General features: G+C 45.2%; 2 protein-coding genes across 2 annotated transcripts in view; one reads left to right on the top strand and one right to left on the bottom strand.

The window, feature by feature from the left end:
* Nucleotides 1-596: 596 nt before the first annotated feature.
* Nucleotides 597-23,468, top strand: part of RAG2 (recombination activating 2) — a gene marked incomplete at its 5' end in the record, with an annotated part of 350,031 nt that continues 327,159 nt past the window's right edge. The window contains one exon of the mRNA XM_082269806.1: nt 597-2,169. Coding sequence (XP_082125932.1) covers nt 597-2,156 — 1,560 coding nt within the window. The 3' untranslated portion in view covers nt 2,157-2,169. The remainder of the gene's footprint in view (nt 2,170-23,468) is intronic.
* On the bottom strand, nt 17,553-18,482 carry LOC309565585 (putative olfactory receptor 2B8; the record flags this gene model as incomplete). Its single annotated transcript, XM_082270538.1, has 1 exon — nt 17,553-18,482. One exon carries the CDS (start codon nt 18,480-18,482, stop codon nt 17,553-17,555), a length of 930 nt encoding a protein of 309 aa, XP_082126664.1.

Here is a 23,468-nt window from a genome sequence, read left to right as displayed (position 1 = left end):
AGTATTTGTGAAAAAAGAACTTAGAACAGAACTATTGGCGCTTTTCCACTGCATGGAACCGAATGGTTCGGCTCGCTTTTGTGCTTTTCCACTGCTGGTACCGCATGGTATAGTGTAGGAACGGTTCGGTACGGTACGGCGGCGCTTTTCCACTGCATGGAACCGAACGGTACGGTACGGCTCTGAAAAAACAGTACCTACTCGATTGTGGTTCCAACAAGTACCAAACTGGTACCATATCCCACAATCCTTTGCATGCAGTCACTACTAGCCACTGATTGGTCAGAGAATCCCACCCACCTCGTTGTTATCCCACCCACTTAACTTTAGTACTACTTTAGTGGAAAAGCAAACCATACCGTACCGTACCGAACCGTTCCAACACCGTACCATGTGGTACCAGCAGTGGAAAAGCAAACCGGGCCAAGCAGGGCCGAGTAGAGCCGAGCCAGTACTTGCAGTGGAAAAGTGCCATTAGTGAATACTGATCGAAAAATTGGACCCTGCAGGAAAAAGTTAAAATACATTTTTGAGTGACAAAGAAACATTGCTTATTTATGATCAAATAACAAGTTTTCTTCTTGTCTTTAGGTGTGATGACCCTTCAAACACTTGTTGCAACATCTAACACCTCCCTAATCCAGCCTGGGTTTTCCTTGTTTCGGTTTGGTCGCCATGTTTATTTCTTCGGTCAGAAAGGTTGGCCAAAGAGGGCATGTCCAACAGGCCTGTTCCTGGTGGACTTGAAAGAAAATGAGTTGAAACTACGACCTACTACATTTACCAATGAATCTTGTTACCTCCCTCCGCTGAGACACCCAGCTGTGACCAGCTTCCGTGACAACCCAGGAGGCGAAGTCAGTCAATATCTCATCCATGGTGGAAAGACACCAAACAATGAAATATCCCAAAAACTGTACGTCATGTCTATTGTTTCGTTTGCCAACAAGAAATCAGTACTTTGCTGTTCAGAAAAAGATTTGGTCGGTGACCTTCCGGGAGCAAGGTATGGTCATTCCATGAATGTTGTTCACAGCAGAGGTAAAACTGCTGTGGTACTATTTGGTGGAAGATCTTTCATACCTTTGAATCAAAGGACTACAGAAAATTGGAACAGTGTCACTGACTGTCAGCCATTAGTTTACCTTATTGATCTTCAGTTTGGCTGTTCTACCGCTTACACCATCAAAGAGATCGAAGATGGGCGTTGTTTTCATGTTTCAGTATCAAGAAATGATACAGTCTACATAATAGGTGGTCATACCCTTGAAAGTAACATAAGGTCTCCAAACATCTACAAAATTAAAGTGGACCTCCCGCTCGGAAGTCCAGACATAACTTGTACAGTTTTACAAAGTCAGCTCTCTGTCTCGAGTGCTATTGTGACTCATACCTGCCCAGATGAATTTCTGATTGTTGGCGGATATGAGTCTGACAGCCAGAAAAGAATGATCTGTAACAAAGTCTCCCTAAGTAATGACACCATCGACATCCAAGAAGTGGAGACACCTGACTGGACAGGAGATATTAGGCAAAGCAAGACTTGGTTTGGTGCCGATATGGGAAATGGAGCTATTCTTTTTGGAATTCCAGGAGACAACAAGAATCAGAATTCAGACAGTAGCTTCTTCTTTTATGTACTGAATCTTGGTGGAGAAGTAGATTTGATGCAGTCCTGCAGCCAAGGTTTTTTGGAAGAACAAGAAGACTCCATGCCATTAGAAGACTCAGAAGAGTTCACCTTCGTTGGAGATGGAGCCTTTGATGATGACACCTACAATGAAGATGACGAAGAAGATGAGTCAGTGACGGGTTACTGGATCACTTGCTGTGATGGTTGTGATGTGAACATAAACACCTGGGTCCCATATTATTCTACTGAACTCAACAAGCCAGCCATGATCTACTGCTCCAAAGACAGAGGACACTGGGTCCATGCCCAGTGTATGGACCTTTCAGAAAGCATGCTAATTTATCTTTCTGAAAACAATATCAAGTATTTCTGCAAATACCATGCTAAATTGGAAAGAGATCTGCAAACTCCCAAAAGGATGGTCCCTGTCTTGAAGCCGTCAATGAAGAAAGTAGGTCGAAAAGCATCTATCAACAGAATGTCAACAATGAAGAAATCTTTCCTCAGGCGCTTGTTTGACTAAGGTCTTTGTCTAGGTGATCAGAAAGAAGCTTGCTGAAATATATTTGCTAGTATAGAAAGTGTACTAACACAGTAAATACTTTCATGGCTATATACAGTGGAGGTCGCTATGGGGGTGCAGACCGCACCCGGGTGACACCCGCCAGAGGGGTGACACCAGGGGCAGACTGGGCCTGGGGGGGGGCGGGGTGGATGGGGACAGGTAATAAAGGGTGTATACGTGAAGAAGTGATTTGGGGGGTCGAGCGTAAGAGGATATGTAGGGGGGGTGCTTTTGGAGGGGAAAGGACATGTACTAGAAGGGGGAGTGGATTTAAAATCTCCCCCACCACACCCAGAGCACCCCCCAGCATTTGTCTGACCCCACCTCCAACCCACCTTCTATTACAAGTCCTCTCCCATCCCAACGTGCCCCCAAGTACATACTGTATCAGCCCCTCCGCCCCACGTTCTAGCACAAGTCTCCTCACCTCCCAAAGTGCCCCCCAGTACATATTAGCACTCCCACCTCGCCTTCTAGCACAAATCCTCCCTCCTCCCACAGCACCCTACAGAACATACTCGACCCTACCACCCCAACCCACCTTTTATCGCAATTCCTCTCTCCTCCCAGAGCACCCCCCCAGCACATACTTGACCCCCCAACCCACCTTCTAGCACAAGTCCTCTCCCCTCACAAAGTACCCACCAGCATATATCCAAAACCTGGATTTTGTTTAATCATGCCCCTTAAGCCCCCCCATTGTAAAGTTTGATCTGCAGGTTTTAGCCTCCGTGAAGTGTAACATGGGAAAACAATTGTTATTGGGGTTGTGACACCATTTTTTATCTCACCAGGTGACACCAACCCTAATGGCGCCACTGACTATAGGCTAGCTTGCTTTACATAGAGAAACAGTTTATTGTAGTTTGTAGTTTGGTAATGCAGACAAATTAAGATACCTGATGAAGTCTCCAGTAAAACATGAACATTTTTCATACAAGCTAAGCAGTTCTTGCCAGACCCGGAATTCATGCCAGACCGGCAGGTTAGGAAAGGGGACGAGCGAGCACCCCCCCCCCTGAACCATATACCACATGCCCTGAACATGAGGGGATGGGTGCTCTGCCCCCCCCACCCAAAGCACCCTGCCCCCATGGATAGGGACAAGAGCCTCTTCCTGACAATACTGGACTGTGATTGTTGGGGACTGTGGGTGGGGGGCTTATCGGAATCTGGAAGCCCCCTTTAACAAGGGAGCCACCAGATCCCTGCCCCCCCCCTATGTGAATGGGTGTGAGGAACATTGTACCCCTACCCATTCACCAAAAAAGTGTAAAAAAATAACAAACCACAAGAAACAGATTTTGAAAGTCCTTTATTAAAAATTAAAAAAATAGTGTCCCTCGATGTCAATCCATCGTCAATCACGATGCCCACCGAACCCAAAAAAAATAGAAATTAAAAAAAAAATGCTCTTGCCTCTTGGGAGGCCTCCTGCCGTATGCCCACTCTGTGCTTTGACATTTCTTTTATAGGCCAGGGGCGGGTTCACCCTGCAATGTCACCCGGTGGCACCCCCTTCTGACGTCATGTGTTTGTTTTATTTAATTTTGGTGTGGGGTTCCTCTTAAAATCCATACCAGACTCAAAGGGCCTGGTATAGACTGGAGGGGGACACCACACCGTTTTTTTCTTTATTTTTTTAATGCCACTTTTTTTTAATTCAGTTGCCAGCGAGGAAACCCATTGACAGCTGATGACTTATCGGTTGTTAAGGATGCCGCGGTCGGCTTTCCGTCCCTGCTTCTTAACAACCAGCTTACACTGCACCCTGATTGGGCAAAGCTTTGTCAATCAGGGCACGGAATGCACTGTGCAGCTCCCAGTGCATTGCAGGGTGTTCGTCTGAAATTTCGGGTGTTGGGCGAACGACCAGACAGGCAAATGTTTGACCCAAACTTATGCTTGGGCCGAACCATTCGCCGGGGTCGGGTCAAAGGGTGGGCAGGATGGGCAGCTGCCCTGGGCACTGGGGTATCATGTGAGGTGGGGGGCACCACAAGGAGATTAGGGGGGATTTTGGGGGGTGGGCAGCAGGAGGTAAGAATGGTTCTAGAAGGGGAAATTTGAGGAGGTGTGCTGAGAATGGTGATTTGGGGGGAATTTGTGTTGGGAGGGGGTTGAGTTAAGAGGATTTGTGCTAAGAGGGGGGATTGGGGGGGGGGGGGGTTGTGCTAGAAAATGTGATATGCTAGAGGGGGAGGGAATGATTGAGGAGGGGTATTTGTGCAAGGAGGGGAAATGTTTTTTTTGGGGGGGGGGATTTGTGCCAGAATGACGAAGTGGAATTTGTGCTGGGAGGGGGGGAGGATTTAGAGTTGGTGGAACAGACTTGTGCTCGAAGGGGAAATTTGAGGGGTAGAGGATTTGTGCTAGGAGGGGGGGTATTTTATTTTTAGGGGTATTTGTGGGCTGGGTGGGGGGGGGATTTGTGCTGGAAGTGGGGATTTTGGCAGGTGGGTGGATTTGTTACTGTAATGTTCCAGTACCTTTGGTACCCTAAATTACACTTTCCACAAGTGTATGCGCCCTACCATTTACTTTTGGAAAGGTGCGCATACACCTTTAAGACTGGAGCTGTCATCACTCAGCGCCGGACTAGATGGCTATTTAAGGCGTCGGTTCTCACTCACATGTGTTCGTTCAAACACCCTTATCTGGATGCTAACCTTGCTTGAAGCTTCCATGCTTGCAAGCTTACTTCGCTGACGGAACCTCGCTGCGCTGATCCCTGTATCCCGCTACTGGATCATCCGCCTCTCCTGAACCACCCTTCGGCTGTATCGCTAATAGTGCTAAGTACCCCGCAGGGGAATCCTCTATAAACTTATACTAAGCTTACACTATCTAGCTCTGCATAGTAGAGACTGTTTATCACATCTGCATAAACTAGATTGCTAGCTCTTGACTACTGCTACTTTTCTGCACTGGGTTGATCTCTTTTGTATGTCCACCTGCTATTCTATCATCTGCTATCATACAACATTGCTAAACCTTCCTGCATCCATCTGCTACTGTCTCACCTTCAAGTGTCTATCACCTACCACCTCCACTCAACCTATCCCTCAACCTTCATCATTGTGTTACCACATGCATAAAGTCACTCTAGGAACCAGCTTGCTAATTGTGTGTATTTACTGGCTGAAATAAGACCTTCCACACATGATGAGTCATTGAGGTTGGGAATGGTATCTCAGCATATCTCTTACATGACTGCTGACGTGGAACTATTTCTGCAGCTGAAAATCCACACCGTATAAAAACGCAGGAGCGTTACAGATTGAACGAACCTAAAAATGGATTCAGCAGAAATAGTTCCAGAAATAACCACTCAGGTGACACAATTAAAACAGCAAGTATCTGCGTTAATACACGCACTTGCTGAATTAAAAGAAGACAATCAGGCTCTGTCGCAGCAGGTAATTAGACTGACACAACTTACCTCTGCTCAGTCCCCTGAACCCAAGATAAATCCCCCTTTGGTATTTACAGGCGATCGCAAAAAATTTCGCGAATTTAAAAACGCATGTGAGTTACTTTTTTTGCTAAAACCTCGTACCTACCTTACTGATCACATTAAGGTTTGTACTATTATTTCTTACCTATCAAGCGATCCTCGAGCCTGGGCAGATTCTCTTTTTGAGAAAAACGACCAGCTTCTCAACTCCTATGCCTTGTTCCTGGCAGAGCTCACTAGCCTATATGATGACCCCAATAGGCAGAGTACTGCTGATCTTCAGTTAAGATCCTTGAAACAAGGAAGGAGGCCTGTGGAAGACTTTGTCGCAGAGTTCAAGAGATGGACCCTTGATTCAGAATGGAATGATGCATCTCTGAAAACCCAATTTAGGCTTGGCCTATCAGAAGCCGTTAAGGACGAGCTCGCCCGAGCGGATCTGCCAAAAACCCTGGATGCATTAATACAACTCAGTATTACCATAGATAGAAGACTACGAGAAAGAAAGGCTGAAAAGATGGGAATGCCATTATCCGTTTCCTCTCGGAGTCTGGCCGTTCCTATGGAGGTAGGAACCATACGCCCACCGCTATCAACTATGGAAAAAGCCAAAAGACGAAATGAAAATCTCTGCTTGTACTGTGCATCCCCGGATCACAAGATAAACGTCTGTCCCCTAGTCAACAAAAAGAAGGGTGAGTGTTCACATGTCTCTCTAGGAGGATTGACAACTTCATTCACTAACCCCTACATTTCTGTTTTTTTGACATTACAGTGGGACCAGAACAGGATTACTACTAAGGCCATGATTGACACAGGATCTTGTGGAAATTATATGGATATATGTTTTGCTGCTTTAAATAAAATTCCTATTATTTCTAAACTCAAACCTGTCTCAGTAAGTCTTATTACCGGTGTTCCGTTATCCTCTGGTCCGATCACCGATCAGACACAAGCACTTCTAGTCACTATTAACGAGTCTCATAGGGAGACTTCTACCTTCGATTTAATACCATCACCCCACTTTCCCATTGTGTTGGGACTTCCCTGGTTGCACACACACCAACCAACCATAGATTGGAAGAAACGGTCCTTGACCTTCCCTTCTTGTTATTGCGAGGAAACGTGTAACCTCCCGTTTTCCGGGAAGATTCTGTCTGTGGTGACAGATGAGATTGCACCACTATGTTATCAGGATCTTTCTGAGGTTTTTCTTGAGAAAAATGCTCAAGCATTACCTCCTCATCGAGACTATGATTGTAGCATTGATCTACTCCCAAATAGCAAATTGCCGTTCGGTCATGTTTATCCTCTTTCACAGGATGAACTTGCCCATCTCAAAACCTATTTGGATGAGAACTTGGAAAAAGGTTTTATTAGACCTTCCACTTCTTCCACAGCAGCAGGACTCTTTTTTGTTCGCAATAAAGATTTAAGTCTCAGACCTATCATCGACTACAGGAAATTGAATGCTATCACAATAAAAGATCGCTATCCTCTACCGCTTATCCCTGAGCTCATTGAGCAGGTGCATGGAGCTACCTATTTTTCAAAATTAGACCTGAAAGGAGCATACAATCTCATTCGAATCCGTGATGGACACGAGTGGAAGACTGCGTTCAGAACTAGATACGGATTGTTTGAATATCTTGTGATGCCATTCGGCCTATGCAATGCCCCTGCAGTTTTCTAACGATTTATAAACGATATTTTTAAAGACTTACTAGATGTCTGTGTTGTGGTATATCTGGACGATATACTTATATATTCACGGACCCTGTCTGAACACATAAGACATGTAAGACTTGTATTATCGAGATAGCTTGCACATAATCTTTATGTGAAGCTGAAGAAATGCTTGTTCCATAAAGATGAGGTACTCTTTCTAGGCTACATCATATCCAAAACGGGAATCGAGATGGACATGAGTAAAATATCCTGCATTCAGGATTGGCCTACACCAACTACACGCAAGGCGCTACAGCGATTTCTGGGATTTTCAAATTTCTACAGGAAGTTCATAAAAAACTTTTCTGCTATTGTGAGACCCCTCACACAGCTCACTAGCATAAAAATACCATTTAAATGGTCAGAAGAAGCAAATAAGGCTTTCCACTTGTTAAAGACAAGGTTTACTTCCGCTCCCATATTACGCCATCCAGACCCATCCCTCCAATACATTCTGGAGGTAGATGCGTCAAACCTGGCAGTAGGAGCAATACTCTCCCAACGACCTACCCCCACTTCACCACTTCATCCAGTCGCCTTTTTTTCTAAATCCCTGAGCAGTCCCGAGATAAATTACCCCGTGGGTGAGAAGGAACTGCTTGCTATAAAATTGGCTCTGGAGAATTGGCGACATTTACTCGAAGGCACCCAATTACCAATAATTATATACACAGACCATAAAAACCTCCAATATCTTCAGACTAGTAAAACTCTCTCGCATCGACAGGTACGATGGTCACTATTCTTTCTAAGGTTTAACTTCCTAGTGACCTACACACCTGCAGATAAGAACAAAAAGGCGGATGCACTATCACGACTAACTGAAGAAAACTACTTTGAAATTCCTTCCGTTCCTATAATACCTCACAAACGCATTATTGGAGTTGTCCGTTCCTTGAAGGAAGAGGTTCTGCATGGTATAAGGTTGGATTCACCCCCACCACAACTAACTACCGATGCAGAAGGCTTCCTCTACTACAACGACAAACTTTACATACCACCTACCCTACGCACCAAAATCTTGGAATTATCGCATGATGTGCCTATGGCAGGACATATGGGTATGACAAAGACTTTCAATTTGATTTCTCTGCAATTCTGGTGGCCTGACATGAAAACATCTATACAAAAATTCGTCTCTTCATGCAATGTCTGTGCCAGGTCCAAAATTGACACTACGAGACCATCCGGTCTACTATGCAGTCTACCAATACCCCAAACTCCATGGGAGGTTCTGTCATTGGACTTCATCGTAGAATTGCCTCCTTCCAAAGGATTTAATACCATCTTGGTGTCAGTGGACCATCTGACAAAGATGGCACATTTCATTGCTATTCGCAGACTACCTTCGTCCAAACAAACGGCAGAACTCCTGATGAAACATGTCTTCAGATTACATGGTATCCCAAAAACTCTTTTGTCTGACCGTGGATCCCAATTTATTTCTAAATTCTGGCAAGAACTATGTCACATACTACGGATTGAGCGGAAGCTCACTTCTCCTTACCATCCGCAGACCAACGGACAGACTGAAAGAGTCAACCAATGCATCGAGCAATATTTACGTTGTTACACATCATACCAACAGGATGATTGGTTGGATCTTCTCCCCCTGGCAGAATTTGCCTACAACAACGCAACTCACAGTACAACCAAGCAGAGTCCGTTCTACTTGAACTATGGGTTCCATCCCTCTATTCTCCCTCCACGCATCCTTCCTTCAAATAACCCAGTAGCCTCAGACTATCTTTCCCAAATAAAGGATTCTCTGGGTTTACTAAATACTACCATTGCACACGCTCACAGTCAACAAAAGAAGTACTATGATCTTCGTAGAAGACCTTCTCCACAGTATACTATCGGGGACCTCGTTTGGCTCTCAACAAAAAACTTGAGACTGAAGATCCCTAGCAAAAAGCTTGGACCTCTGTTCTTGGGACCTTTCCCAATCAAGAAACTTATTGGAAAAGCTGCAGTGCAGCTTACACTGCCAATGGACCTAAAAATCCATCCCATTTTCCATGTGTCGCTACTAAAACCCCATGTTCCGGTCCAAGGAATAAGGCCTAATATTCCACCTCCCCCTCCTGTACAAGTTGAAGGTGGAGAAGAATACGAGATAAAAGAGATTCTGGATTCTCGTATCTACAGAAGAAGACTTCAGTACTTGGTTAGATGGAAGAACTATGGGCCCCAAGACGACACCTGGCTAAACACCTCTGACATACATGCCCCTAGATTAATCCGCAATTTTCATGCGAGATACCCAGACAAACCAGCTCCAGAGGCCTTCAGGAGCAGGCCTTAAGGGGGGGGTATTGTACCCTAAATTACACTTTCCACAAGTGTATGCGCCCTACCATTTACTTTTGGAAAGGTGCGCATACACCTTTAAGACTGGAGCTGTCATCACTCAGCGCCGGACTAGATGGCTATTTAAGGCGTCGGTTCTCACTCACATGTGTTCGTTCAAACACCCTTATCTGGATGCTAACCTTGCTTGAAGCTTCCATGCTTGCAAGCTTACTTCGCTGACGGAACCTCGCTGCGCTGATCCCTGTATCCCGCTACTGGATCATCCGCCTCTCCTGAACCACCCTTCGGCTGTATCGCTAATAGTGCTAAGTACCCCGCAGGGGAATTCTCTATAAACTTATACTAAGCTTACACTATCTAGCTCTGCATAGTAGAGACTGTTTATCACATCTGCATAAACTAGATTGCTAGCTCTTGAGACTACTGCTACTTTTCTGCACTGGGTTGATCTCTTTTGTATGTCCACCTGCTATTCTATCATCTGCTATCATACAACATTGCTAAACCTTCCTGCATCCATCTGCTACTGTCTCACCTTCAAGTGTCTATCACCTACCACCTCCACTCAACCTATCCCTCAACCTTCATCATTGTGTTACCACATGCATAAAGTCACTCTAGGAACCAGCTTGCTAATTGTGTGTATTTACTGGCTGAAATAAGACCTTCCACACATGATGAGTCATTGAGGTTGGGAATGGTATCTCAGCATATCTCTTACATGACTGCTGACGTGGAAATATTTCTGCAGCTGAAAATCCACACCGTATAAAAACGCAGGAGCGTTACAGTTACTAGCATACAAAATCCCAATTTCAAGTCCTTACTTTCTCCTTCCTTGGCTCCCTCCAATATCTTGCCGGACCTTCAGAGCTCCTTGCCAGAAAGTGAACTCCCGTGTGCATGCGTGGGAGTGACGTCATTGCGGCTCCGGCCACTCACAGTGCCGGAGCCGCGGAACCCGGAAGAGACGCCGAGAGAACATATCAGCTGCCTCAGCGATGTCCAGGTGACCATGTGGGGGCTTCGTTCTAATTCCCCCAGCTCTCCTCTCTGCACAAATCCGTCCAGCCCTTCTCTCTGCACAAATACCCCCAGCTCTCCTCTCTGCACAATTCTCCCCAGCTCTCCTTTTTGCACAATCCCCCTAGCTCTCCTCTCTGCACAAATCCCCCCTGCTCTCCTCTCTGCACAATTCCCCTCAGCTCTCCTCTCTTTACAAATTCCCCCAGATCTCCTCTCTGCACAAATCCCCCCCCCAGCTCTTCTCTCTGCACAATTCCCCCACCTCTCCTCTCTGCACAAATCCCCCCACATCTCCTTTCTGCACAAATCCCCACCCAGCTCTCCTCTCTATACAATTCTCCCAGCTCTCCTCTCTGTACAATTCCCCCAGCTCTCCTCTCTGCACAAATCCCCGCAGCTCTCCTCTCTGCACAATCCCTCCCAGTTCTCCTCTCTGCACAAATCCCCCCCCAGTTCTCCTCTCTGCACAACCCCCCCCCCCCGTCCCCCCGTCCCCCTCTTTCACAGTTCTCTCTGCACAATCCCCCCAGCTCTCCTCTCTGCACAATTTCCACAATTTCAACCCATAGCCTACCACCAGATGCAGTGTGCCACTTGCCACCCAGATTAGTTTCAGGTGGCCCCCCTATGGTGAAGTGGTGTCAGGTGACCTCTCTATGGTGATGGTGTCAGGTGATGCAGGATATAGAAGTAATCTGGAGATTGCAGTGACCCGTGGCAGGGACAGAAGAGCTCCAATCTATTGAACTGACACTGACAGCTCCAGCACAGCTCTGGCCGCTCACACACAGCCTCCTGATCCTTGTGCCCGGGGAGGAGGAGAGGAGGGGGGACCCTGGACACACATCACCCGGGTTCATACTGGGACCTAAAGACTGAGGAGGTGGGTGGAGCTAAGCACTAGGCATGGAGGGGGAGGAAGTTAAATCCCCCTCCGCTCTGAATGCTGGGGCCTTGCTCTCTTTGATGACATCACTGGTTGTTAGACACCAGGAGGCTAGCAACCAGTTCGGGCAGTGAGACAGCGGACGGTGGAACAACAAGGTAAATTAGGTTTTGGCCGGCCAGGAGTCCACCAGGACAAGTGAAAGTGAGTAAAGCAGCAATGTGGCACCGGTGGCCTTTTTAGGGGGCATCAGATTGGGCCAGGGGGCAATTCTAGGACACTGTATTGCTCCGGAATAAAGGTGCCTGGGACCCAGGACAGACCTGCCAAATGCGGGACTGTCCCGGGCAATCCGGGACACATGGTCACCCTACTCTAAAGGAGAAATATAAAAAAACATGCACCAATGGAAAGAGTGCCAGACCAAAGGATAAAAGAGTTTATACGTGTTTATTGGCTTATACTATATTACAAATTCAATGTATTTCAGAAAAAAACTCCCTCTTCATCAGGGCTTAAAAACTAGCGGACCGCCCACCCATAATGTACTGTGGGTGAGCATCCGCTGTAGGCAAAGTGACCTACCTGTACTCCACTGCCTACTTCTGGGTTTAGCGCGCGCTCATGCATACCCACCGCCCAGCCTGTCAGCAAGTCCCGACAAATGATTAACGGCTGTCATCTGCTGATCGGCTGTGTCCAATCATGGCCCAGAGCTCTTGTGTTGGTAAACAACGCAGAGCTCCGTACAAAGGGAGGATCTGCCAGTTTCTCATCCCTGTATAACAGGGAACACAAGATCAGAGAGAGATCAGTTAGTAAAAGCAGCACCCTGTACACACATTACACATAGTTAGGCACAAATTTAACCCCTTGATTGCCCTAGATGTTAACCCCCTCCCAGCCAATGTCATTAGTACAGTGACAGTGTTTAGTATTATCACTGATCACTGTATTAGTGCCTTGGTGAAGTCAGTGGCAGTCAGTTAGTCACCCCCCCCCCCCCCAACGTTAGTTAGTGTCAGATTGTCCACTGCAATATCACAGTCGCACTATGAGTCGTTGATCATCGTCATAAGTAGCATGAAAAAAAAAAATCCAGTATTTGTAGGTGGTATAGCTTTCACGCAATCCAATCAATACACTTATTGGGATTTTTTTTTTTTTTTTACTGAAGACGTAGCAAAATACATTTTGGCCTAAATTTATGAAGAAATTTAATTTTTGTTTTCATTTATTGGATATATTTTATAGTAGAAATTAAAAATAACTTTTTTTTATTTAATGTTTTATCGTTTTTCATTTATATTACAAAAAATAAAAAACCCAGTGGTGATCAAATACCACCAAAAGAAAGCTCTATTTGTGTGAAAATAAATTACAGAAATTTAATTTAGGTACTGTGTTGCATGACCGCGCAATCGCCAGCTAAATTAGCACAGTGCAAGAAATGGCCTGGTTATAAAGGGGGTAAAATGTTCTTAAGCTCAAGTGGTTAAAAGAAGACATAATATGAACTTTTTAAGTAAGCAGAATATAGTGATATTTCTCTTTAACTTCTATTTTGTAGGATTCTACAGATGGCAAATATTGACCCCAGATCCGGACGAGATTTTCTGTGTTTTGATTGGGTCAAAATGTTGGCAAAGCCTACTAGTCTCGGGGGATCTTCTAGTGAATTTAAAGAAGAACTCAATAAAAAAAATAACAAAAATACTATGTGTGTTGGGTCCTTTAAAAGTTAACTTTATTAAACAATTTTTTAGTCCTTGGATTTGCTGTGCAAGAGTACATTTATTTTATATTCTTTGCCTTTGTGAACAGATCTGTGCACCCCAAAAATCCCTTGAAAGACCGATATCTGTCAACAATAACTGACTGGTAGCTCTTCATTGGTTCACTCCTTAGCTACTGTTTTTCCATTGATTGGAGTGCTTTTTTTTTTTTTTTTAACATAGTTACATAGTAGTTGAGGTTGAATAAAGACAACAGTCCATCCAGTTCAACCTGTGTAGGTGTGTGCGGACGTATTCATTTCCCATACCCCTGAATGTTGTGATCTTTGAGATGTACTTCCAAGAGTCTTTTAAAAGTAGCCATACTCCCCGCAGTTACCACCAATTGTGGAAGAGAGTTCCACAATCTTATCGCCCTTACAGTGAAAAACCCCTTACGCAGCTGAAGGTTAAACCACCTCTCCTTTAGGTTCTGACCTTTAGCTGGTTTGAATGCATCAGGTACTTGCTGCTAAAAGACTATTCCAGGGATGCCTTTTTCCCTCAGCAACTCATTGGACCCTTTGAAAAAAATATCAAAAATCCGTACAACCAAAACACTGCACACCAGGCCCGGACTGGCCAGAGGGCACACAGGCATATGCCCAGTGGGCCACGGCCAACTGGTCCGTAGCCTGTTAATGACTGGGCCGATCAGCAGGAGGTTAGCAACGACAGCGGTCCGGACAGGGCTGGCACAGACCGCGGTCGCCGCTCACCTTCCACCATATGGCCATGTCTGTGTCTCCTCTCCTGGCTCTCTCATCAACAATGTCATTCTTTCAGCAGAGCAGGGGGCTGGCAGAACTGGAGATCTGCACATAGAGCGAGAGTCTTTTCCTATTTGCAAGTGGGAAATTAATATTTCCAGATCTGCAGCTCCTCCCGCCCTGCCCTGCTGGGATGACATCGTCAATGGGATGGGAGACCCTGGAGAGGACACACAGGCTAAATCCTGCCTCTGCCCTGCCAAAGGTAGGCCTGTGCAGGGGAGGCAGAGGGTAAAATGGGGCACTTTGATTAGAGAGAGAAGGGGGGCATGACTGCAAGGGGCACTGGGATGGGGGCGTCAATTGCTAGGGGTACTGTAATGTAAAGGGGCATGGGGATATAATGGGGACTGCACTGAAAAGGGGCAATGTAATGATTACAGTGCCCCTTTACAGTGCAGTCCCCTTTATATCACCGTACCCCTTTACATTGCAGTGCCCCTAGCAATCGTTCTGTCACTAACTGACTCCCTTGTCCAGTCTAAAGAAACACCAAGCAAATCCTGTCCTTGATCCTTTTTGGAAGTTATCTTGAACAAAAGGTCAGAAAAGTTCATCCCTATCCCAGGCACACTGTTGAATTTCTTTTGAGCAGATGATCACACAGAATATCTATCCAATCCTTTCTCCTTTAGGAAACATGCTGGCCAAGTGTGGGGCAGTGAATAGCTTTGGGAGCCCTACTGGTCAAATGATAATGTTTTCATACATTCATCTAATCTTCTTCGTGGCCTTTATACAGAGCCAATTCCAATTTGGAGAAGCCATATTGTCCTCAGGTCCAAGCTGCATTGACATCAACTTTTATCCAATATTACACCCATGTATCCAACTTTTTAAAAGTTTTAGAACTCTAGCCCTTAGACGTGCTTTGGTTAAAAAGTGGTCAGCACCATAGTAGTACATGAACATGACCAGGTAGAATAGGCTAAAATGTGGAAACAAAAACAAGGCGGGTGTTTAGCTAAACTAGAAATTCAAGTGTGTCAGTGTAGAGAAATTTTGTGAGCCGACGTAACAGATAAAACGGCTTATATTTGATGGAGAGCTCCAGGATAGGCAAAAAAATCACCTATTAGAACCCCCCCTACACAAAACACTAAACAGTTAACAAAATGTTTTAAATCCTGTAATTGAATTGTCATGACCTCATCTCAATTTAAAAAGAGAACAGCGTCTGCTCCGCCAAGGAGGAGGTGTAACAGTAGTGATTATATCATATCCTCTTCTCTAAAGGAAAACTACAGTTCCCACCAACCACAGGGATTGGTAGTGAATGTGGGCGGGTACACTAGGCCTGTACATGTTGAATGTGTCAGAGAGTCTGAGCCCATCACAGCAAGTGAGGCTGAGATACATCACTGCTTCCTGGAGAAGGAACTACAGAGGGGATGTGCCAAGACCAGTGGCTGGGGGCATGTACCAAGACCAGTGGTAGGGGGCATGTGCCAAGACCAGTGGCTGGGGGCATGTGCCAAGACCAGTGGTAGGGGGCATGTGCCAAGACCAGTGGTAGGGGGCATGTGCCAAGACCAGTGGTAGGGGGCATGTACCAAGACTAGTGGCTGGGGTAATAGGAGGCATAGCAGCCACCGGTTTTACAAACTGGAAACCAAAGAGAATTAACAGTTTGATTTGAAAATGAATAGGCTATTTCAGAACAACTACTGAACGAACCAGAAGATGTCTAACATATTCAGTCTAGGTAGAAAACCAGCAACAAGGACATGTAAAGACATTTTTGCCCAGAGTTCTGCTTTAATGCAGGTATTTTTTTACACTTGTTTCTGTCCCATAAAAACTTCATAAAGCAAATGATCAGCAGCAAGGTGGTACTTTAATGTATGCAGGTAGAATAATCCAAACTGTACAGACACAAACAAGACAAATGTGTTTTATACAAACAGTGAAGTTGATCAAATTCACTTTTGAAAAAAGTAATTGGCCGAAGTGATTGGTGTCCTCTGAAGTTGGCTGGATTTAACATGTGGACATTGTGCCTAGCAAGGGTGAGAGGCTTTATAGCCCCTCTTGCAGGGTACCTTCCCAATGTTGAAAGCATGTGGCCTGGTATGGTTTGGCAAAGGGGGTGACCTATCCTGGCCATCCAGGCTGCACACTTAGATGAAGCTGTAGGTTGTTTTTTCCCCCAATTTTTTTTTTTTGGTTAAATGTGCACCACATGTCCCTAAAACAATTCCTTTGTGTGAACCTGGTTCACATGAATGCGCTGCGGGCTCAGATGCTTGGGGTGCCATTCAAAATAAATAGCAGCCCCGTGCATCTCGTAAGAGCAGTGCGATTTGGCTGCGGGTGATTGCAGGTGTGGGAACAGATGCGATTCCCACATCCGCAATCAGCCTGCACATTGTGAACCAAGGCTTAAAGCGTATCTCTACTTGTGGGGAAAGAATAGAAAATTAAAAAAATATATATTGCATGTACAATTGTTATACAACCCAAACTGTAATATTAAGGATTAGGGATAAACTGAATGTACCTGGATTTGTTTTGAGGCAGGTTTACCTAACATTACAGATGTACTGGTACTGCATTTGAACCCCATTAAACTCAATGGGAGCTGAATGTTAAAAATAAGTCCTGGTCATTTTCTAGGCCAGTGATCTCCAAACTTTCGATTCAAAGGGCCAGTTTACAGTCCTTCAGACATTATGGGGGCCGGTTTTGGCTTTTGGGAATCAAAAAGGTCCTGATGTCAGTAGGAAAAAACATCTTTGGAGTCAGTGGAAGCCATTTTACCCCAACATTGGTGTCATTGGGAGAAATAGTGCCCCATAATTGGTGTCAATTGGCCTATTATTGGTGTCTAAGGGATGAATTGGGCTCCATCATTGGTTTCATTGGGCCCCATTGTTGGTGACAATGGAAGGAATTTGGGCCCATTTTTGGTGTCATTTGGAGAAATTGGACCCCATCATTGGTGTCATTGGGAGGAATTGTGCCCCTTCATTGGTGTCGGTGGGGGGAATTATGCCCCAAAGTTAGTATCAGTAGCTGAAATAGTGCTCCAAGGGCTGGATAAAAGCAAGCAAAGGGTCACATCTGGCAACAGTTTGGAGACCACTGTGCCAGGCTAATAGGTAAAGAATTGCTAAACAAATGACATAGATAGGTGGTCACTGCCCTGGGGGACATGTACCAAAGCATAAAGAATTTGGTATCACTCCGCCTGTGACAGGAGCCGGCACTATACAGAAAGCATCAGCTCTGCTTCCTCTAGTGCCAGCTCCATTATTTACAGTGATGCTTGGGTATGGCGGGTCGGGAACCCGCAATCTGGGCTTACTGACCCGCCATCCCAGAGCAGGAGGGAGAGTCACTAATAGATCCCCCCGGGATCCGCCCCAGGCCCTGGATGACCTTGCCCCAGCACTGCTATACATATTTGCACAAAACCTTTTTTAGAGCTGATTTAACTTCCTTATTCCGTAGTGTATAAATCAATGGATTCAACATCGGTATAATTATTGCATAATAGACAGCAAAAAGTTTAATTGTCTCAGGAGATACCTGGGATCGCGGTTTCATATAAGTGGCCATAGCTGAGCCATAGAACATGGTAACAACAGTTATATGAGAGCCACAAGTGGAAAAGACCTTTCTTTGTCCTGCAGAAAAGCTTATTCTAAAAATGGCTCTTAGTATTTTAATATAAGTAATGATAATAAAACTAATGGGTGCCAATAAAACAATGATACCATTAACAAACATCACAAGTTCAACAATTTTAGCATTCCCGCATGCCAATGATAAGATTCCAGGTAGTTCGCACAAAAAGTGGTTAATTACATTATTTCCACAAAGATCCCCATTTAGCGCTAGGACAACAGGAACACTAGATAGGAAAAATGCGCAAATCAATGCTCCTGCAGCTAACTTTATACACACGGTTCTGTTGATGATCGCAGAATAGTGTAAAGGAAAACAAATCGCTATATAGCGGTCATAGGCCATTATGGCTAGAAGAATACATTCTGTTTCTCCCAATGAAAGAGCCATGTACATTTGCGCAGCGCATTCTGCGAGCAATATATTTTTTTTGACTGCCAACATATCTCTCAGCATCCGCGGTAAAAGTGAGGATGAATAGCAGATGTCCAAGGTAGATAGATAAGCGAGGAAGAAATACATGGGAGTGTGAAGAGTGCTGTCAGAGATCGCAGCCAAGATAATAAGAGAATTTGCAACCAAAATGATCAGGTACATGATCAAGACTATCACAAAAAGCATGATTTGTATTTTGGGATTACTGGATAGTCCAAGAAGGATAAATTCTTTGATGATTGTGTCATTTTTCGAAGCCATTCTGTAAAGAAAACATTTACAAAAATAATACTTATTACACAAAGATTTTGCTTCCTCCTTAAAATATTTCTTGGTGCCTATTATAGATTTATGGCTGGTAATCACCAAATTAACCTGTAATTTAAAGTAATAATAAACATACACTGTTTAATTTACATTGTCCCTTCTATTCCTGTATATGGATGATGGCACTGTAATTATTTTAATAAAAAAAAAAAAAAAGTCCCTTTTTCCTTTTATCGATATACAGCTGTCACATGACCCAGCTCTCTCCCAGGCTGTGTGCAGGGAAACATAAGTAGGAGCAGCTTCTAGTCCTCTGCTGCACTTCACATGTTTAAAACCACTTAAGGACCGGAGGGATTTACCCCCTTAATGACTAGGGATGATCGAACGAAATTTCGGGTCCGGATTCCAGAACCCCATTGAAATCAATGGGACCCGCACTTCGGTAATCAAAAAACACAATTTTGAAGCCCTAAAACCCAATAAATGCCCCTAAAAAGTGCCGTTCTGGGTCATGCCCCAGGGACTATTAATCACACAAAAAAAAAGTTCTTAAAAATTGTCGTTTTTGATAGAGAGCCAATTATTGAAAAAATTATTGAAAAAAAAAAAGAGATTTCTTTGGATTTAGTGTTTGGGGGGGTCTAAAAAGTGTACCTGTGAAGTTTCAGCTCTGTAGCATGTCCAGAACCAGAAAAACAAGATCATTTTTCTTAGAATTTTTAGTAGAGCAGGGATGTGGCTCCGCTATTTTCACACTTGGGCGTTTTTGTTTCAGGCGGTTATTGGGCATTTTTTGGGCGTCTTTGGAGGCAGGCATGACATCTGAACTTCTGTGTAGGGGTATATATACACACACATATATGTATATATACACATACACACATATAGGTGTGAAACTAGCAAGTAGCGGAACCCCATCCATGCGCTAATGAAATTATTTGCAGGAATGTGGCTCCGCTCCTATTACACCTATATGTGTGTATGTGTATATATACATATATGTGTGTGTGTGTATATATACCCCTACACAGAAGTTCAGATGTCATGCCTGCCTCCAAAGACACCCAAAAAATGCCCAATAAACGCCTGAAACAAAAACGCCCAGGTGTGACAGGAGCGGAGCCACTACCCTGCTCTACTGCAATTCTAAGACAAACAATCTTTTTCTTATGGCGGTCACCCTGACATGGATGAGTTCTGTCACCATGGCATAGCAGTCAGAGTCAGTTCACCCTAAACTACATTACGGTCACCCTGACACTTAACACTTTCCCTACAGAAACTAGATTTTTGAATCTAACTATAGTGGTATATGGTACCCTAACTACACTAGATATCCCTTTCCTCACACTAATAATTGCTAAATGACACTTTTGCAGCAGGAGTAACAGAACTGCTTCCACTCTCTTCCACAGCCCCTGTATTACAGTGCTAGAGATTTGGCGGGGCTATGTTATATACTGGGGGGCGTATTCACTACCGATTGGCCTCTGGACCCCCTAGTCACTCCAATCACATTCCTAGCATCCTCCTGCCCCCTCAATTGGTTTTACTGATGTTTCTGGTCCAATCACGGGCTTTTAAAGCCCAGTTCCTGTCCCATTGCATTTTGGTCGGTTCTGGTTGCCGAATTCCGAACTTTTTCCGCAAAAAGTTCTGAATTCGGCCGAATTTTGAACAGTCAATGTTCGGGTCGAACCGATGGTAGACCCGAACCGTTTGATCATCTCTATTAATGACCAGGCCATTTTTACGATACGGCACTGCGTTACTTTAACCGCTTGCCGCCCGCCCGCCGTCATATGACGGCGGAGCGGAGCGACCATTATCCTGGGCCGCCGTCATATGACGGCGGCACTTTAAGCAGGGCAGGCGCGCGATCGCGTGCGCGCCGCCCTGCACTGCCGGTGTCGGGGTGTCCCCGGGACACCCCCCGTCACCGGCAGGGGGGAAACAGCCAATGGGCGTGGCTGTTTCCCACGTGATCGGCTGTGTTCCAATGACACAGCCGATCACAATGAAGGCGCCCACCAGATGACCGCGCATGCGCGATCGGGAGCGCGCAGCGCGGTCGTGTCGGTGGCACTGTGTTCCGTAGGAACACAGCTGTCACCGGCGGTAGTAAACAGTCACTGACAGTGACTGTTTACTATGTGATCGGCTGTGAATCCATTCACAGCCGATCACAAAATGTAAACAAAGAGCAGTAACTCAGTGTTACTAGCTCTTCTCTCCTCATACAGTTTCCAGTATGAGGGGAGAAGAGCTAGAAATAGTGAGTTACTGCTCTGTGTACCTGTCACAAAGTAAAAATCACACTAATAAAGGTCCCCCCACACAGTCCTCAGCCCCCCCCAATGTCACCTGTCACCCAACAGTCACCTCATCAGTGCCCAGAAATTGACACCCATAACGTTCACATGTGAGCGCAGCGATCGCAGGCAGAACCACTGCGATTCTGCCCGCGATCCGGAAATCATTGCAAATCGCGGGACGCCTGTGCGTTGCCCCTGATTTGCAATAGCACCCCAAACGCTGTGCGATGTTGCCGCCATTTCCGCCTGCCGAATCGCGGTAACATCGCGCAAACATCGCATGACGCCCAAAAAAGGTACAAGAGTTTCTTTGGGGCGTCATGCATTGTTTGCGTGAGGTTACCTCGATTCGGCAGGCGGAAATGGCGGCAACATCGCACAGCGTTTGGGGTGCTATTGCAAATCACGGGCAACGCACAGGCGCCCCGCAATTTGCAATGATTTCTGGATCACGGGCAGAATCGCAGTGATTCTGCCCGCGATCGCTACGCTCACATGTGAACGTAGCCTAAAGTTCACCGGTCACCAGAGACTGCCATCAGTACCGCCGTGCACCATCGCCCGTCACCCCTCACCCATCAGTGACCATCGCCCGTCACCTGTCACCCCATCAATCACCGTCACCTGTCACCCCATCAGTCATCGTCACTTGTCACCCCATCAGTCATCGTCACTTGACACCCCATCAGTGATCGTCACTTGTCACCCCATCAATCATCGTCACATGTCACCCCGTCAGTGACTGTCATCTGTCACCCCATCAATCATCGTCATCTGTCACCCCATCAATCATCATCACCTGTCACCTCATCAATCATCGTCACCTGTCACCCCATCAATCATCGTCACCTGTCACCTCATCAATCATCATCACCTGTCACCTCATCAATCATCGTCACCTGTCACCCCATCAGTCATCGTCACCTGTCACCCCATCAGACATCGTCACCTGTCACCCCGTCAGTCATCGTCACCTGTTTGCCATATACATGCAATCACTTACTGACCGCCTAACGACTATATGCGTCGGCCATTAAAAGCTAAATACTGGGGTTATGGCAGCAGATAACCCCCATAACCCCGGTATTTTTTGAAATGGCGGGCGGTCGGCTTTCAGATAAGGGTGGTCCCAGTGGCGGATTCGCCGCGGAATTACCCTTACGGTGCAGGGGAAGAGGTGCCCCCCCCCCCTCCTGCCGCGTCCCAGACGTTTTCCCAGCTTACTGGACCCGCCGGCAGCGGGGAAAACTATCCGGTCCCGGATCCTCAGAGACAGGAAGTCGAGTGAGGGCAAGATGGCCCTCACTCAACTCTATGGTCTTGGAGGACCGGAGCTACGTCAAAAGACGTTGCCTAGCAACCGGTTTAAAGGGCCGCTTTTTTTTTTTTGCTTTTTTTTTTTCCTCTTTCAACAATTTTTTTTTTTTTTTTTCTTTTTTAGTGTAGTTGTGAGGTGTGAGGTCTTTTTGACCCCAGATCTCACAATAAAAAGGACCTGTCATGCCTATTTCTATTACAAGGGATGTTTACATTCCTTGTAATAGGAATAAAAATGATCAAAACATTTTTTTTTTTTAAACTGTGTAAAAATAAAAAAATAATAAATAAAATAAATAGGAGAAAAAAAAAAAAAAAAAAATTAAAGCGCCCTGTCCCCGTTAGCTCGCGCGCAGAAGCAAACGCATACGCAAGTCCCGCCCACATATGTAAACGGTGTTCAAACCATACATGTGAGGTATCGCCGCGATCGTTAGAGCGAGTGCAATAATTTGAGCCCTAGACCTCCTCTGTAACTCTAAGCTAGTAACCTGCAGAAATTTTTAAAATGTTGCCTATGGGGATTTTTAAGTACCAATGTTTGGCGCCATTCTGTGAGCATGCGCAATTTTGAAGCATGACATGTTGGGTATCTAATTACTCGGCGTAACATTATCTTTCACATTATGGAAAAAAATTGGGCTAAATTTACTGTTTTCTTATTTTTTAGTTCAAAAAAGTGAATTTTTTTCAAAAAAATCGCATTTGGAAGACTGCTGCGCAAATATGGTGTGATAAAAAATATTGCAACGATCTCCATTTTATTCTCTAGGGTCTCTGCTAAAAAAAATATATAATGTTTGGGGGTTCAAAGTAGTTTTCTAGCAAAAAAAATGATTTTAGCTTGTAAACACCAAGTGTCAAAAATAGGCCCAGTCTTAAAGTGGATAAATGGACAACTTTGTGTAAAGCGCTACTTGGATGTGAGGCCCATGTATGTGGCCAGGCTGTGAAAAAGTGTTACACATGTGGTATCGCCATACTCAGGAGGAATAGCAGAATGTATTTTGGGGTGCAAGTTTTGCTATGTACATGCGATGTGTTAGAAATATTGCATAAATGGACAGCTTTGTGTAAAAAAAATGTGTTTTCATTTTCTTTCCACATTTTCCAAAAACTTGTGGAAAAAAATGACATATTCAAAAGACTCATTATGCCTCAAAGATTATACGTTGGGCTGTTTGCTTTCCAAAATGGGGTCATTTTATGGGGGTTTTCATTGTCCTGGTGCTCCAGGGCCTTCAAAAGTGCGATAGGTTGTCAGGAAATGATATGTGTAATTTGTGCTCCTAGAATGCCGGACGCTGCTACTCGGATGTTAGGACTCTGTATGTGGCCAGGCTGT

The sequence above is a fragment of the Pelophylax lessonae genome (genome assembly GCF_965119305.1).
Source record: "Pelophylax lessonae genome assembly, chromosome: 10".
NCBI classification, from domain to species: Eukaryota; Metazoa; Chordata; class Amphibia; order Anura; family Ranidae; genus Pelophylax; species Pelophylax lessonae.
This window is presented reverse-complemented; position numbering and strand designations above follow the sequence as displayed.